Raw genomic sequence first — 17327 nt, forward strand, 5'->3', positions numbered from 1 at the left:
TTAGAGAAAGGAGAATATCTTAGAGTCAGTTCAAGGGAAAAAAGACTCAGCATCTACAGAGGAAAAAACAGTTAGATTGATGATGGAAACTCCAAGACTAAATATCATTAAATTGGCGAGAGTAATTACATAGAATTGTATACACAGAGAAGTCATCTTTCAAAAATGAAGATGAGGCCAAGGTGAGTGAATCACTTGAGCACAGGAGTTCAAGACCAGCCTGGGCAACATAGGGAGACCCCATCTCTACAAAAACAAATTAAAAAATTAAAAATTCACTGGGCATGGTGGCTCACGCCTGTGGTTCTAACTACTTGTGAGACTAAGATGGAAGGATCACTTGGGCTCAGGAGGTCAAGGATACAGTGAGCTGTGATCACACCACTACACTCCAGCCTGGGCAACAGAGACCCTGTCTCAAAAAAAAAAAAAAAAGAAAAAAGAAGAAGAATGAAGGTGAGGTGTTTATCTTTTACAGATGAACAGAAACAGTTGACAATAAGCTGACCTTCATGGAAAGAATTTATAGAAAGCTTGAGCAAATAATAAATAAATGAAGTGAATCCTAAAGGGAGATTTAGAAGGATTGGTGAAAAAGAAATTCCAAGTAAACATTTTCTGTGTATAATGAGTCTAAATGTAGAGGTTAACAAATATATATCAACAGGAGAAAAACAGATGCTTTACTGAATGGTATTGGGGATAAAGTGGGTGGATACCTGGGGGAAAAAAGGTAAATTCTAACTTTATTACCTAAAATAATGATTTACATGAAAATGAATCTATAAAACACTAGAAGAACATATAGAAAGTTATGTTTAAATCTTAGAGAACGGTAGAATTTTATGAGTATCACAGAGAGACAAAAGCCATAAAAGAAATTATTGCTCTGTGATTATTGTTTGTTCACCTGGTACGTTGGCAGAAATTTAAATGTTTGATGTAAGTCTGTGTTGGGGGACTGAGGACATGAGCACTTTGATACATAATGTATGAGGATGTAAAGAGATATACACCTTTGGAGAACAATTTGACAGTACCTGTCTTAGTTTATAATATAAATTGACCCAACAATTTCATTTCTAGAAATTAATGAATGCAGAAGATTTAATTTTTTTAACAATAAGCATGTGATTTTTTATAAATAGCAGAAGAATATAAACAACCCAAATACCTGTCAATAGGGGACTAATTTTAGAAATTATAGAACATCCATATAGTAGAATACTATATAATTACTAAAAAGAATGAGGTAACCATATATACAAAGAGGAGATGCACCTTCATGATGTTGTTAGACTAAAAAAGCAAGATAGGAAAAATGTGTATAATACGCAACCATTTTTGTAAAAAAAAAAAATCTATTCATACATTTGTTTATATATGGGTAGAATATCTCTGCAAGAATAACAAGAACCTAGTCCCATTGGTTTGCGGCAGAACAGGGGGCCTTGCTCCCTGGGGGAAACTTAGTTTTCAGTTACACCTTTTGATATTTTTAGTGCCTACTTAATAAAAAGTGATCAGAAAATGGCCCCTCTTAATACTACCCCACCTAAAAGAAGAGATGCATGTACTTTTCCTCCCCTACTTTTTAAATAGACATTCTCAAAAGTAAGGAGATTAGTGTACCCACACCCTAGTCCAACACTTAATCAACTCAGGTTCAATCTTGTTTCCATCTATGGAATTCCACTTATGCCCACCAGGTTTTTTGAAGCCAATCCCAGATATAGTTTTAATTCACTTAGAGCCTGCATGTACATTCCTTGTAAATGACCAAGTGGAGTCTAATTCCCAAGTGTAGGAAAGTATTTTGTACCAAGGGGAGGAAAATATTTAGATTTTTACTCTTGCCTTAAAAGTTAGACATTTTATTTATTTATTTATATTTTATTTTCTTTTTTTTTTTTGAGACAGGGTCTCACTCTATCATCCAGACTGGGGTGCAGTGGTGCAGTCTTGGTTCACTGCAACCTCCGTCTCCCAGGCTCAAGCGATTCTCCTGCCTCAACCTTCTGAGCAGCTGGGATTACAGGCACGCGCCACTATCGCCCAGCTGGTTTTTGTATTTTTAATAGAGGCAGAGTTTCATCATGTTGGCCAGGAGGCTGGTCTCAAACTCCTGACCTCAAATGATCCACCTGCCCTGGCCTTCCAAAGTGCTGGGATTATAATCTAGGCATGAGCCACAGCACCTGGCCTCGACATTTTAAAAGCAGGATTAATGCCTCTGTATAATTTTCCACATTTCAAATTTCAGCTGATTTATAGTTACTTAAAAAATGTAAATTTAATATATTAGTAATAGCATTGTCTACTGCTTGGAAAGATAGTAGTTTGAATGGGGAATCGAGGAGGGATGCCGATTACCCTTGAGGAATGTTGACAGAGGAAGCTGAACAAGCAAGCAAGGGCCAGATTCCAATGGTCTTGTAAGCTGTACAGTTTGAAGGTCATTGAGAAGCTGTTGAATAATTTTAAACTGCAGTGACATGGCCAGATGTGTGTTTTAAGAAAATTACTTTGAATATTATGTTGAGAATCATCCAGTGCAGGGCAAAATTGGAGGTTTAAAGACCAGTCAGGAGGCTGTTACAGAATTCCCGGAGACCGAGGATGGTGGCAGGGAGGAAGGAGGTGAGTGGACAGATAAATATGGAGGATGTTTGGGAGATGGAGTGGAGCTGATTGACTGGCTGGCAGTGGAGAGTGTAGAAGCTGAAGAAAAGTCAGTGAATGACCCCAGGTTTCTGGTTCAAACCACCAGAATGGTCCCTCTGGCTGCTGTATTGAGGATCAACTGAATGGTGGCAAGCACAGGAACAGACAGGTTTAGCGTATATTCAGTAGTCAGGTAAGATGGGATGACTTGAACCAGGAGGGTGGTGGCATCCTGTGGATATATTTTGGTGGTAGAACCATGGCTTTTGTTAAAAGGTTGTGTGCAAGGTAGGGAAAGAAGGGAAGAATCATGGATGACTCCAGGGTCTGGGGGACTGAGCAGCTGGAAGGATGGAGTTTTTATCTACTGAAGGAGTCTACAGGAAGAGCAGATTTAGATGGGGGAAAGAGAATCGAGAATCTGTTCAGTTGTGGATAATTCTCTTCAAGATGTATATTAAACAACCAAGTGAAGCTGTTGAGTAGGTACTTGTGTATGTGTCTGGAGATCAGGGCTGCAGTTTGGGCTGGTGACACACTTATTAATATGTTTACAGCCATGCTTACTGTATTAGCAAAGTAGCTAGAATATGAGAGCTAATGCCATTTTCTTATTGTGGAGATTATTAAGAGTAGGATGAAGAGGATAGAATGTGACTAAAAATCGTCAAGTCAGATCACAAAGCTTGACTTAGAGTAGAACTAGGTAGCAAACACATTGTCTTTGTAAAGTTTCTCAGTAAGTATATTTGTAGACCTTAATGTCAAAAATTCAAGAAACTGACATATAAGTTCAACAAAGGCATATTAAGCTCCATGAGTCAACCTGTATTCTTCAAAATTGAAATAGATACCAACATTTTTAAAATAAGTTTTAAAAAACCTTTTTTCTGTAACAGCATATTCAACAGTGAACAAACTGTCTATAGTTATCTTGTTGGTACCATAAGACAATTGAACTGATTTCATTCCCCTTTTAGGAAGATGCCCAGGAAGAATTTGGCTGGAAACTTGTTCATGGTGATATATTCCGTCCTCCAAGAAAAGGGATGCTGCTATCAGTCTTTCTAGGATCTGGGACACAGATTTTAATTATGACCTTTGTGACTCTATGTAAGTGTTAACTGAAGTTTTTCTGGCCGGGTGCGTAGTTCATGCCTGTAACCCCAGCACTTTGGGAGGCCAAGGCGGGTGGATGACAAGGTCAGGAGTTCGAGACCACCCTGGCCAATATAGTGAAACCCCTTCTCTACTAAAAATACAAAAAAAATTACCTGGGCATGGTGGCAGGCGCCTGTAATCCCAGCTACTTGAGGGGCTGAGGCAGGAGAGTTGCTTGAACTTGGGAGGCGGAGGTTGCAGTGAACTGAGATTGTGCCACTGCACTCCAGCCCGGGTGACAGTGCAAGACTCCATCTCAAAAAAAAAAAAAAGAAAAAGAAAAAAAACCCCGCAGGTTTTCTAAGTGGGTAGGTAAGCCAGATTATTTCTGAGAGTCCTTTAGGTTCTCAAAATCTAAGTGACTTGGGGCAGGGTTAGCTGCACCCAAAGACTGACTCTTGGTTTCTCCCTTCAGCTCTTCCTAGACCAAACCTTTGTCAGGAAAGCACTGGACTGGAGATGAACAGGTCCTTAAGACCATCAGCATCTGAGTCTAAACAGCCCAGAACCAGGACCATTTAGGGTCTCTTTTACCCAGCCATCGTGGGCAGGCACAGTCTGGTTAGGGTTCCAGGATATTCTTGGTTTCTACAGAGGGAGGAGGGTGGGAAAAGAGGGGATGGGGAAGGAAGCACTGTGTAGACCCTTCTCACCTGGAGAGGATTTAGGAAGCAGGATCTCCTTCTCTAGAGAAAGCGAGTGTGTAGAAAAGACCTTCCTTCCTCCATAAAAAGAGTATTTTTGAGCTACCTCAGCAACTTCAGAAATTGTATTTAAATTTTTGCCAACTAGGACAATCCTCTTTTTTTTTTTTTTTAAATAGATGTTCCTTAGAGGTATTGATAGCCCCAGGGGTTGTTCTGAAACTACCTCTGTGTAGTTTCCACTGTCTTCCAGTTTTCTTAATTGGAAGAGAAAAAATGTTTATGAATAGAATTTTCTAAATTTTACCTTTTTTAATGTATTTTACTTTATTGATGCCTACTACTGATAAATAGCAACAAATGAATATACTGGGAGAATTCATAAACCTTTAATAATTTTTTAGTAAACGTTTATTTTTTATGTTTGATTACATATTAAATACATAATACTATAGTGGGTTTTGTTAGTAAAGTTTTTCCAAATTTTTATGATAAAATTAATTATATAAATGCTTTGCAAAGAGCAGTATCATTTCCAAATGTCTGGCACTGAATAAGTCTGGGAACCACTGACTCACACCTTCAGGCTCAATTTGAAGACTGACTAGAACATCTCTTTTTTTAATCTAACAACTTAAGGAGATGCAACTTTGATAGGTAGAGCTAGAATTCGTAACTATGTCATACTAAAAAGAAGTAAGTCATTCTAAAGAGGATAGGTCAGGAAAAGGTGTCATAAAAAAGGTTTGGACAGAGGGTAGGGTGAAGTCACTGGATGACAGAGAGCCAAACTAGACTTAGAGCAGAATGAATACTTGAAGATAAACTTCCGCTTTCTTTCTTTCTTTCTTTCTTTTTTTTTTTTTTTTTTGAGACGGAACCTCGCTCTGTCACTAGGCTGGAGTGCAGTGGCACGATCTTGGCTCACTGCAATCTCCGCCTCAAGCAATTCTCCTGCCTCAGCCTCTGAGTAGCTGGGATTATAGGCACCTGCCACCACACCTGCTGATTTTTGTATTTTTAGTAGAGACAGGGTTTCACCATGTTGGCCAGTATGGTCTCCATCTCTCAACCTCGTGATCTACCCGGCTCGGCCTCCCAAAGTGCTGGGGTTACAGGTGTGAGCCACCACACCCGGCCAACTTCTGCTTTCAAATCTTATTAGGAGCTGCCTTCTGCGACGCTCTGGTCTTTATTGGGGTCAGCTAGAAAAATGAACTTTTAAGGAAGGAAAGTTTCAGAGAATCTTGGATAGAATACGATGGGAATCATTTTCCTTGAGTCCTCAAATAGGAACTTTCTGCTGAAGGGCAGTCCATTTTTCAGGTAGGGGAGGAGAAAGGGGTTGCATCTTAACTGAAATCCTGGTATATCTTCTAAAGCTACCCTGATGTGTTTCCTGCTGATCATGACTCTGGTGCTCATCAGAGGTGTGTGTGCGTGCTTGCTCACATAGGTGCTTGGTCATGTGTGTTTTGGGGGAAACATTGGGGATTTTCTTGCTGCTGGGTTTAGAAAGCCACCTGAAACTCTTCTCGGCAGTATCCTACTTGCCTTGGGATTCTGAGCACCTTATAACTTCTGAGCCCCAGCTTAAAGCTGGGAATTTCTATGAATATAATATAGCATTTTAATTCTCGTTAGTAGGAAGGCTTATATGGGGAAGAGCAAACAAAGCTAACCACATGAATAAGGTAGGGCCAGGGTTTCCCCACATTGCTGACCAGGTCCTGCAGTAATTTGTGAAAAGCTAATGGCCCTATGAAATCTTTCTCCCTCATTTTGTTCTTTGATTAGATTCTGTATGTCTCTTATGTTTGAATGTTGTAAGGTTTTGGGTTTTTTTTTTTTTTTTACCCCCAGAGGACCCCTATATTTTTAATGAAAGAAAAGTGGGAATATTTCATAGTGGAAACATTTTCATTTATGTTAATTTTAAAGGCTGTACTTGAATCTCAGAAGAGCCAAATGCACTGTTGAGCGTCCAGTCTGATCACAGGAAGGATGAGGTCTTCTAGACTCCCACAAGAAACTTCCGAAGTGAAGTTTGCCTCATCTGTGATCAGATTGGTGCAGTACATTAAATATTACTAAAATTGAGTAGAGCTGCGTGGTAGGAGAGCACATGGTTTTTCATGAAGTTGTATTTTTTTCTTGTTTGAAAAATGACAGGTTTCTCTATCATTTCACAGCAAAGGAAACAGTAATAACACGTACAACCTTTCATGGTTTGTGTTTTAGTTTTCGCTTGCCTGGGATTTTTGTCACCTGCCAACCGAGGAGCGCTGATGACGTGTGCTGTGGTCCTGTGGGTGCTGCTGGGCACCCCTGCAGGCTATGTTGCTGCCAGATTCTATAAGTGTAAGTCAAAGCCACCGTGACTGGCGTCTGATCAGGAAGGGACTCTGCCGCAGCTATGGGTCTGACCTGGGTATCAGATGGTGATGCTCTGAAAATAGTGTGCCTCACAGGGGTTCTTAGTTACAGTGAGCCTCCTTGGTGATTCCTTTTGTGACATGAGTGACTATCCCAAGATTTATTTGTTCGAAAATGTTTGTGAAACAAGCAAATTGTGCCACTTACCCACTATCACCTCCCTCTTTTTTTCTTTGAGCTTTGGCTTAACAGGTTGGGCTGAACTTAGATATGCTGTGTTCATAAACGCACATATAGACTAATAAAGGAGAAAAGTATACAAATGAGTATCACTGATTTTTTTTCACTAAAACAAGTAGTATATCTAGGTGTACCTTTTCTTACATATGAGAAGTCGTACTTACATTGTATCAATTTAATATTTATAAAAATAAACAGTTTCAAGTAAACAAAGATCTCTTTTGGAGAGCTGGAAAGTTACTTTTGTAATTGCATTAGTCACAATCTCTTGTGTTCTTGCTTTCTAGAAGTAAAATAAAGTTCAATGAAATAAAAAAGGGTCAGGGCCACAGAGTAAGGCTGAGATGGGACTGGATGGCTTAGAAAGCAACTGACAGGGTCAGCAGGGACCAGAGCTGGCCTCCTCGGGAATGCCACAGTCTTGTCTGGGATATACAGTGATTCCCCACGGTCTAGCAATATGGAAAACTTTTGAGGTGAAACACAGTAGAGTTACATGGACGACCTGAAGGTGGGGTTGGGTAGTCTCAGCCCCAGGTAGAAGATTAACTTAGACCTTGTCAGACACAGTTCTCTCTTGAGTATGTAAAACCCTGTATGTATGTGTGTTTTAAGTGTGTTTTAATTTCTGTGAATTTTGTCAAGTTCTTTCTTCCCCTTTACTAAAGGAGATAGGATTGGGGTCATCATATGGATTTTAATGCATACAAAATACAGTCAGCCCTTTGCCTGCCACACCAGCTTTACTTCATGCCACACTCCCCCTTTCTCACCATTTCAGCCACACTGACTTTCTGTGGGTTCCTCGGCCAGGCTGCCTGCCTTCCCACATCCCACTCCCATCCACGCTCCTCTCACTAATGCCTCCCCATCCTTCAGGTCTCCCAGCTGCAGATTGTGTATTACCTGAATTTTGACTGGAATTGTAGTAAACCCAGAATTAATCATTTCATAACAGTCTGTTTATCAGAAACACTGTGAATTCAAATCATGATACATATATATGATTTTATGTGTATATAAAATTTCATTATTTTCTTTTAGGGGAAGTGGCACTTAAACTTGCCAATGAACTGTGTTAAAACTTTTTTAAAATTCACAGCTGTTCTGAGATCTCAGCCAGTTTCATTTCTGACTTTTAAACTGGGAGCAGAGGTATACTTTCATTTTTCACTCTAGCTACTTCAGTATTTGAATTTTTTAAACTGGAAAAAACAAATTGGAGAGAGGCAAAGGAGAGTAAAACATATATTAGCAAACATGTTCTGTCAAATGGTCATAACCCTTCTACTCTTCTTAGTTGCCTCACCTGACACACGCATCTCCTAGGAACCACAGTTCCTCCTAGAAACCACAGTGCTAGAGGAAGAGTCGGCCTGCTGTGGAAATGTAAATGTGTTGCACATCAGGCTTGACGGTTCCTAGTTTTATAACAAATTCTGAAACTGACTGCAAGATAAGTGAGAGTCCTGTGTGCCCTTCTTGTATATAGGCCCATTGATTGGTACTGGCTCAGGATTTAAGAATTCTTTTGGTTGTGAGGGGGAAAGAAGAACTGATCTTGATGACTTGCCTCTGATTCTCTAGAGCAGAACTTACCTAGGGAATCCCATGCTGTATATCTCGGATTTGGATGATTTAATAAGGGAATATCACATCATATTTGGTAGTACCATTTTCTAGGAATGAGTACTCAGTGCTATCTGACAGTTTGGCAAATATCAGACTTGTAATATGGATATTTGGTTTGCTTTAAAGAAAAATCTGTATTTATACCACTCTTGTTTTCTTCTATAGCCTTTGGAGGTGAGAAGTGGAAAACAAATGTTTTATTAACATCATTTCTTTGTCCTGGGTAAGTGAATTTTTCAAGAATTACTTTCTTAACATAGTTACATGTTAGTCCCCAAATTTTCAGTCCTTGAGTCTTTAATCCTCTGTGTCTCTAAATCATGTACCTAAGAAAGTAAAGTTAATTTTTGAAAAGGGGTAAAATAAATACTTTATAAACATTTGCCAAATGATTACCACGTGTCTTATCTGGGGAAAGTACCTTTAGACATGAGAAATGTTTTAATTCCTTCTCTTCAAAGTCTTTCTATTTCTTGGTTTTTAGTGGTCAGTCTGACATGTTGTTCTGTAGGGCTGTATTTAAAGCTTTTGACCCAGTCACGGAAGGAATCCGCACCTGAAGATAGTTGAGGCAAGCATATGTTTTCCTGTTTCTATCCAAAGCATTGCTGCTTTTTAGAGTTTATTTCATTAAATAAACGAATATACGCCAAAAATAGAAAATAAACAGCCTCCACAAATCCAAACAAAACAAAAATCCTTCACTCTCTGGAACGGCTCCTCCTCTCAGTTATCTGATATGGTTCTGGTCCTAGAAACAGAACCCACATCCTCCCAAGCCTGCACTTTTCTGGTGGGCGAGAACTGACATGTGAACAGGCTACAGCAATAAAGAAAGCCAAAGATGATGAAGTCTAGAAACCAGAACTGTTCCATTTGCAGGCTAGAAATGCAAGCGTGATGGCAGCAGCATTTTAATACACATTTGGGATAAATATTCTATCACCCCCACCGAAGATTCACAGTCTTCTCGGTTATGGGTTCTATTCAAATGTCTATGCTTTTCTCAAGCCATGTCCTTTGTTTTCTTTCCCTCTGTCAACTCATGAAGGTGTCCTTCTTTACCAAGACTGTGATTTCCTGCAGAATCTCCGAATCTTGCTTTTCATCTTCCATTGCCCCGTTCTCATATGTTCTGCTTATGTGGTTCTTTTATTCCTCCAGATATGCTCATGTCTCCCCTAAAAAAGGATCATAAGCATCTTCTCCTCTTATTTCTTCCTTATTTCTTTTCTATTCCCAACAAAATGCCTTGAAAAAAATAGTCTATACTCCTTTTTTCTCATTTTCTCTGTAAACATTTGCAGTGTAAATCCACATCATTCATATTTTTCTCCATCATTTTACTGAAACTTTTAAGTTTGCCATTTTCAAATCTAGAAACCATTTTCTCTCTGCTTCTCTGTATTGTCTAACATTGGAATACTTTCTCCTTGAAACTCCTTCCTTTTTTGGCTTCATAAAAATTTTCCTGTGCTGGTTCTTCTTTTATGTCTCTGATCAACCCTTCTCTGATTGATATTCTTCATCCTACTCTTAACAGTAGGTGTTTACCAACAGGTAAATAGAGCGTGCTAAGAACTCAAGTATTCAGGGGCAGGGGGACTTGGTGTTCACCTAGGAATAGAAAGATCATTTAATAACAGGAAATCTAGTCATATAATTCTACATAAATAAACACCTGCATATAATTACTGCAACAGATGCAGTAAAATGGCCTTTGATAATATTGAGCATTGTTTTCAGGTTTTAAAAAAATTTAATAAAGAAATGTTTCCTTGTATTAAAAAGAATCTTATCTCTAATTCAGAACCAACATCACTGATAATAAAACATGAGGGACATTCTCAGTAAATCTCTTTCATGACTTGTTATTTAAGTTCTGTTCCTAGTAAAGGAGGAAACAAAAAGGTAGATTTCATCTTATTATTTATAGATGACATTATTTATATACAAAGAACACCAACAAATTTTAACTGTAAAACTTGTAGAATTAATAAAAAGAGTTTGGCAGAATGGCTAGGTATCAACTAATATTCCAAGATCTTAAATATCACCATTAGCCAGTTAAATGTTTTAATGGTAGCGGTAGTTGTGCTGGAAGAGGGCCGTATTCACAGAAAACCTATACAGTGCCTAAAATAACCTCTCAAAGTATGCACAATCCATATGAGAGGCCTACAAGGTTATTAACTCGAAAGAGATGGAAATTCGCCATGTTTCTTGATGAAAAGATCAAGCACCGTGAAGGTGTTTAGAGAGTCCAGTGGCTGCTGGGATGGAGAATACAGAAGTAGGCCCTGTATCCATAGCAGCTCGCTAGATGTGGCACCCTGAGCCAGAGGAACTGTTAGATAAGTGATGCTGGGACAACTGATTCTCTTCATGAAGGGAGAAAGTCGTCAGTGCTAGGTGGAGTCAAACCTAAATGCACCAGGCGTAACTACTGTGTGAAAATACGGAAGAGCAGCTTCATGATCCCAGGTTAGGGAAGGCTTTCTTCTCTTAAGCAGAGTGCACAAAGGATAAAGGGGAAAGTGGTTGCACTTAAAAACTGTGTGGGGTAAGTACAGTGATTATTGTATGATTACAACCATATTTTTAAAAATGTATTCAGAAGAAAGACCTAACGGAAATTAACTACACACATTTAGATGTTTGGGTTCCGAAAAAGCCACAGACTGTGACAAGAAGACATTTAACAAGGAATTAGTAAGTAGAGTATGTAAATAACTCACATACATGACTTGGCAAGACATGCAGGCCAAGTGAAAACCGAGCAGTGGATGTCAGCAGCTCGTCACAGAAGGTAAAACCAAAAAAGCCAGCAAACACCAGACACTTGCTGCAGTTTTCAATAGGAAATACAAATTAAAACAACAGAATTGACAGTTGCAAGTGTAATGAAAATATGTAAAGAACTGACTTTCATGGGCTGCTAGTAGGAGTTTAAGTCAGGCAAACCCAATCTGAAGAGCAATTGGGTAGTTTCCAGTCAGGTTTTACATTCACACATCCTGTGATGCAGCAATTCCACTTTCTTTGTATATATATTTTAGAAACATAGAAGTTGTAATATTCATTGCATACTACTGTTGCATTTTGTTATCTCTGGTTTTACCCAAAAGCCTGTTGTGTCTTTCAGGATTGTCTTTGCTGACTTCTTTATAATGAATCTGATCCTCTGGGGAGAAGGATCTTCAGCGGCTATTCCTTTTGGGACATTGGTTGCCATATTGGCCCTTTGGTTCTGCATATCTGTGCCTCTGACGTTTATTGGTGCATACTTTGGTTTTAAGAAGAATGTAAGTATATAGGTGTTAACTTACGTGAATTTTAGCTACAGAAATTAGCATATGCCATCTCAAAAGATATCATAGAAGTGTGTAAAGATGTAAACTTGTCCTTTAGGATCTGGATTTCATAGAATATTTTAAAAATAGTAGTATTATTTAGGAGCGTGGTAGAGAGGTTACAGATCTAAACTTAGGTTTCAAAGTTTTTTAAGTAAATAGAAGCTAATATAGATTAATTGGGAAAGAAATGCTAATATAAACTAATGAAAACATTCATTCATTCATTTATTTATTTATTTAGAGATGGAGTCTCATTCTGTCACCCAGGCTGGAGTGCAGTGGCACCATCTCGGCTCACTGCAACCTCCACCTCCTGGGTTAAAGTGATTTTCCTGCCTCAGCCTCCCGAGTAGCTGGGATTACAGGCATGTGCTACCACACCCAGCTAATTTTTGTATTTTTAGTAGAGACAAGGTTTCACCATGTTGGCCAGGCTGGTCTCTAACTCCTGACCTCAGGTGATCCACCTCCCTTGGCATCCCAGAATGCACAAAGCTTAACTAAGTAAGCAGAGAGGGTGGGTTAAGAAGTCACTATAAGAAAAGTGGCTGCAGAGTAAGAGTAGCAAATGTTTGTGATTGATATGTAGCTTTGAAATAAATTGTATCTGCTTGAAATAAATTGTATCTGCTTCCCTGCTAATATTGGATTTTAAGGAAGATCATAATCAGGTTTCAGTCGTTCCTCTGGTTTCTCTCTCACCCTCCAGTTGGCCTTCTCTCACTTTGCTGCCCACTTCTGCCCTCAGGCTAAAAGGGAAAAAAAATGAAATATTATTCTTCCGTCTTACCAGTATCCTTCTTTAACCACACTTCAGTATCCCTGTCCTTCTCTGAAAATATCAAGTCCACAGGGTAAAAGAAAGACTGTGTTTAGTACACTTTGTGAGCAGGACCCGGAAGGCCCTGGCAGAAGCTGGTGCTTGTTCCACAGCCTCCACTGCACTTTCATGCCTAGCTGCTGAAGGATTTTTTTAAACAACTTTGGCATTTTGTTTAATTTATGACTTTATACCTCAGAAGTAGTGAATTGACAGGGTTTGAATTTTTTAATTACATTGATTAAATAATTACTTGAAATTCCAAAACTTTGCTGGTTTGAAGTTTATAATATTTCTGTTTAATATCAGCGTGGGAAATAAATAAAAGTTTAAAATGTAAGTATTGGAGAATGATATACATGATTCTCTGCCTGTATACTCATGTATCTACATGTAAAATAATAATCTAGTCTGCGGAAGTATGGTCTGAATGAAAATACCAAGTTTTAAATTTTGATTTATCATCACAAAAACTATAGAAGGATATTTTTGAACTTTTTTACAAGAAAATGAATTTCTACATCTGTACTCTTTTCCCCTCTCACGTGGTTGCTTGTGTACTTCAGGTTCCAGTGATTTTCATACCACCATGTAGTGTCATGAAAGGGAGAATAGTTGAGAACATCACCAACTCCTTATGGTCGTAAAGGTTCATACAGCCATTCGTTGTTGTCTTCATGTTCTTAAGTCTTAGTAAAATTGAGCAATTTTAATAAAGATGACATTGCCCACCTCCAAATAAAAATACATTGACCAAAATTGCAGAACCAGCTGATTTCTTACAGTACATAGGTAATGAAAATGAAAAGCCTAACTCTACCTTTTTATTAACTATTATTTTCCAAGTATTCTCTTATCTCCTGTGTACTTCTTCCTGTGTCTAAAGCCGTTAGTCAGTGGATCACTGCTGGAGACAGTATTAACTTGTTCCAGTAGACAGACCGAGTACTGTACCTGATGGTACCTGGTTGATGGCTTCTAAAGACAAATTTCAATTTGATGTCTTAAGTAGACTTTATTGCCATTAGTGACAGCATGGAAGCTGGAAAAAAGCCGGCAAATAATCTTGTGCAGAGAAGAATGTTTAAGACAGATACATAATTATGAATTCTTCCTTCCTTTCTTTACTGAAGGCCATTGAACACCCAGTTCGAACCAATCAGATTCCACGTCAGATTCCTGAACAGTCGTTCTACACAAAGCCCTTGCCTGGTATTGTCATGGGAGGGATTTTGCCCTTTGGCTGCATCTTTATACAGCTTTTCTTCATTCTGAATAGTATTTGGTAAGCTAAGGACAAAGTCTTTTCATTCTTATTACCGTTATATGTAATATTTGCTTTTTGTTTGTTTTTATGGGTTACTATTTGTATCCTATAAATGTAGACAGTTCTTCAGTAACCAGAAATCTTAAAAGCCAAAAGCTTATTTTTATCTTTTCTATGTGGGAAGAAGAACAGTAGTGATAACAGTTAGTATAATATGAATTGAAGGCTTGTTAATTCTTACTCTTCCTTAATTCTTATTACTTCATTCTCAAAACTCTGTGAGGTGAGTGTTAGCCCCATTTTACAGAGATGTAAATGAGGCTTTGTAAGTTGAGTAATTTGCCTTGTTACACAGCAACCCTGTGACAGAGAATTCACCGAAGTTTCTCCAAACCTGTGTTCCTAACTAACCTGCACTGCTCCGGAGAAGATCCTCTGAGCACTTGTTGGAGGGGATTGATGAAGGGATTGGTCTAGATGACCTGCAGAGTCCTTTCCAATTCTCAGATGCCTTCGTTCTCCGATTCCTTGTTCACATGTAAAAACTCATAATAGTCATTTTGAGCCATTCCGTGTGTGTGTATATATATATAGTGTTATATCATGATTGTTAGTGGATCACACTGACATATGTTACAGAAAGTACCAAGGTTGGAGGTTACAGAAAATTAGAACTAAATTTGAGCTTTTTGGTGATTGGAACATATCTTTCCTTCTCAATTGTTATATTAATTTTCCAAATTCAACTGGTTTTATTATATGTGATAAGAAACGGTTACCTATTCTTAGTTGGCTCTGTCTTTTCAGTCAGTGTTTATCAAATATGTCTGGCTCACCAGGAGATGAGTAGACTAGCCATATGTGAACAAGTAGAAGTTTCAGGCCTCCCTGAGCAGGAAGGTAAAGTCCAGTGACACTGACACATCCTTCCTACTCCTCCCCATCCCCAACCCATCACCATCCCAACCTGTGATAATTCGTCTTGTTTGGTTAGTTGAGAGAAAAAGCAAACCTTTTCAGTTCAAGAAGAATGAAAAGATTGTGTTATGTGCGGTGTCAAATTGAAAATATGTATAGTTTCATCTTGACGTGTTTGATTACAGGTCACACCAGATGTATTACATGTTTGGCTTCCTATTTCTGGTGTTTATCATTTTGGTTATTACCTGTTCTGAAGCAACTATACTTCTTTGCTATTTCCACCTATGTGCAGAGGTATGTATTAGCAGTATTCACTTATGTTAATTTGTAGACAGTATTTATAACTTTGGCATATTGCAATTTGTATATTATTAAAATAATTTCTGTAGATGTATGTTTATTATGATAGACATTGACCTATATTCCTAAATCAAATGCAACCTTCTTTAGGATTAAGATATCCCGCCCGGTTCAGTGTATTTAGTTAGAGATTACTATTAGAGACTTTAACATGTTAATTTTCCAGAAATCGTAAGTTGTGCTAACTTTTCACTGTTGTTTTTTAACCAACTTAAAAATTAATACTCTTGTGATATAAATATATATATCATGCCTGAGATAAAAGAATATAAAATAATATATTAAAAACAAATTTAGACTGAACATTTAATAGAAGTAAACTAGTAAGAAAATTCATTAAAAAGTTTCTATAATCACATTGTAATAAGTTCTCTTCATGGCAGCACCAAAATGATAGTATCCTTATGTAATAGTAGAATTGAATTTTAAAGATTTAGGTTGTGTTAAATCTATTATTTAATATGTATTGTCTATATTGGAGAAAAATCTAACTTTATTAAACTTGGTATGTTATTCAAAAAATTGAGGTTAAATTTACATAACAGAAAATGAACCATTTTGAAGTGGACAGTTTAATGGCACTTACAACATTTACAGTGTTGTGCTACCACCACCTCTGTTTAGTTCCAAAATATTTTTATCACCCCTAATTAAAGCCCTATACTTGCTGAGCAATTACTCCTCATTCCTCGCTTCCCCTAGGCCTTAGCAACCAACAGTCTGCTTTCTGTCTGTTTTGCCTGTTCAGACATTTCTTATAAATTGAATCATATAATATGTGACCTTTTGTGTGTGGCTTCTTTGACTTAGCATGTTTTCAGGGTTCATCATATTGTGGTATGTATAGTAGTACTTCATTCCTTTCTTTTTTTGTTTTTTTTGAGACGGAGTCTCGCTCTGTCGCCCAGGCTGGAGTGCAGTGGCATGATCTCGGCTCACTGCAAGCTCTGCCTCCCGGGTTCACGCCATTTTTCTGCCTCACCCTCCCGAGTAGCTGGGACTACAGGCACCCGCCACTACTCCCGGCTAATTTTTTTGTATTTTTAGTAGAGACGGGGTTTCACCATGTTAGCCAGGATGGTCTGGATCTCCTGACCTTGTGATCCACCGCCTCGGCCTCCCAAAGTGCTGGGATTACAGGTGTGAACCACCGCACCCGGCTACTTCATTCCTTTTTATGGCAGAATGATAAATTTGTTTATCCATTTGTCCATTGATGGGCATTTGTATTGTTTCTACTTTTTGGCTGTTGTGAATAGTGCTGCTGTGAACATTCATGTACAAGTGTTCATTTGCGTACCTGTTTTTGGTTTTGAGGTATATATCTAGGAGTGGAATCACTGGGTCATGTGGTAGTTCTGTTCAATTTTTTAAGGAACTACCAAACTTTTCCACAGTGGTTGTGCCATTTTACATTCCCACCAGCAATGTACAAAGGTTCTAATTCTCCACATCTTTGCCAACACTTACCTTCCATTTTTGAAAAAATTGTAGCTGTCCTCGTGGGTGTGAAGCGGTGTCTCATTCTGGTTTTGATTTGCATTTCTGCAGTGACTAATGATGAGCATTTGTACTTGTGTTTGTTAGCCATTTGTATTTCTTCTTTGGAGAAATAGCCATTCAAGTCCTTTGCCTATTTTTAAATTTGTCTTTTTGTTGAGTTGTAAGAGTTTATTTATTTATTCTGGATAGTAGATCTTTATTAGATTGTTATTTGCAGTTCTGGTTCTATAGTTTATCCTTTTCACTTTCTGATAATGTCCTTTGCACAGAAGTTTTAAATTTTGATGAAGTCAGATTTATCTATTTTTTTTCTTTGTTGCTTATGCTTTTGGTGTCATATCTAAGAATGATTGTCAAACTAGGGCTGAGTATGGTGGTTCACA

General features: G+C 38.2%; 1 protein-coding gene across 2 annotated transcripts in view; it reads left to right on the forward strand.

Moving 5' to 3' along the window:
• TM9SF2 (transmembrane 9 superfamily member 2) overlaps window positions 1-17327 on the forward strand; it is a 73653-nt gene that overhangs the window by 49740 nt on the left and 6586 nt on the right. For both annotated transcript variants that reach the window (XM_025363990.1, XM_025363991.1), the window contains exons 10-15: window positions 3645-3777; window positions 6711-6830; window positions 8883-8940; window positions 11863-12022; window positions 14027-14178; window positions 15264-15375. In XM_025363990.1, the coding sequence (XP_025219775.1) occupies window positions 3645-3777; window positions 6711-6830; window positions 8883-8940; window positions 11863-12022; window positions 14027-14178; window positions 15264-15375 (735 nt within the window). The remainder of the gene's footprint in view (window positions 1-3644; window positions 3778-6710; window positions 6831-8882; window positions 8941-11862; window positions 12023-14026; window positions 14179-15263; window positions 15376-17327) is intronic.

Source organism: Theropithecus gelada, chromosome 17, assembly GCF_003255815.1.
Source record: "Theropithecus gelada isolate Dixy chromosome 17, Tgel_1.0, whole genome shotgun sequence".
Classification (NCBI taxonomy): domain Eukaryota; kingdom Metazoa; phylum Chordata; class Mammalia; order Primates; family Cercopithecidae; genus Theropithecus; species Theropithecus gelada.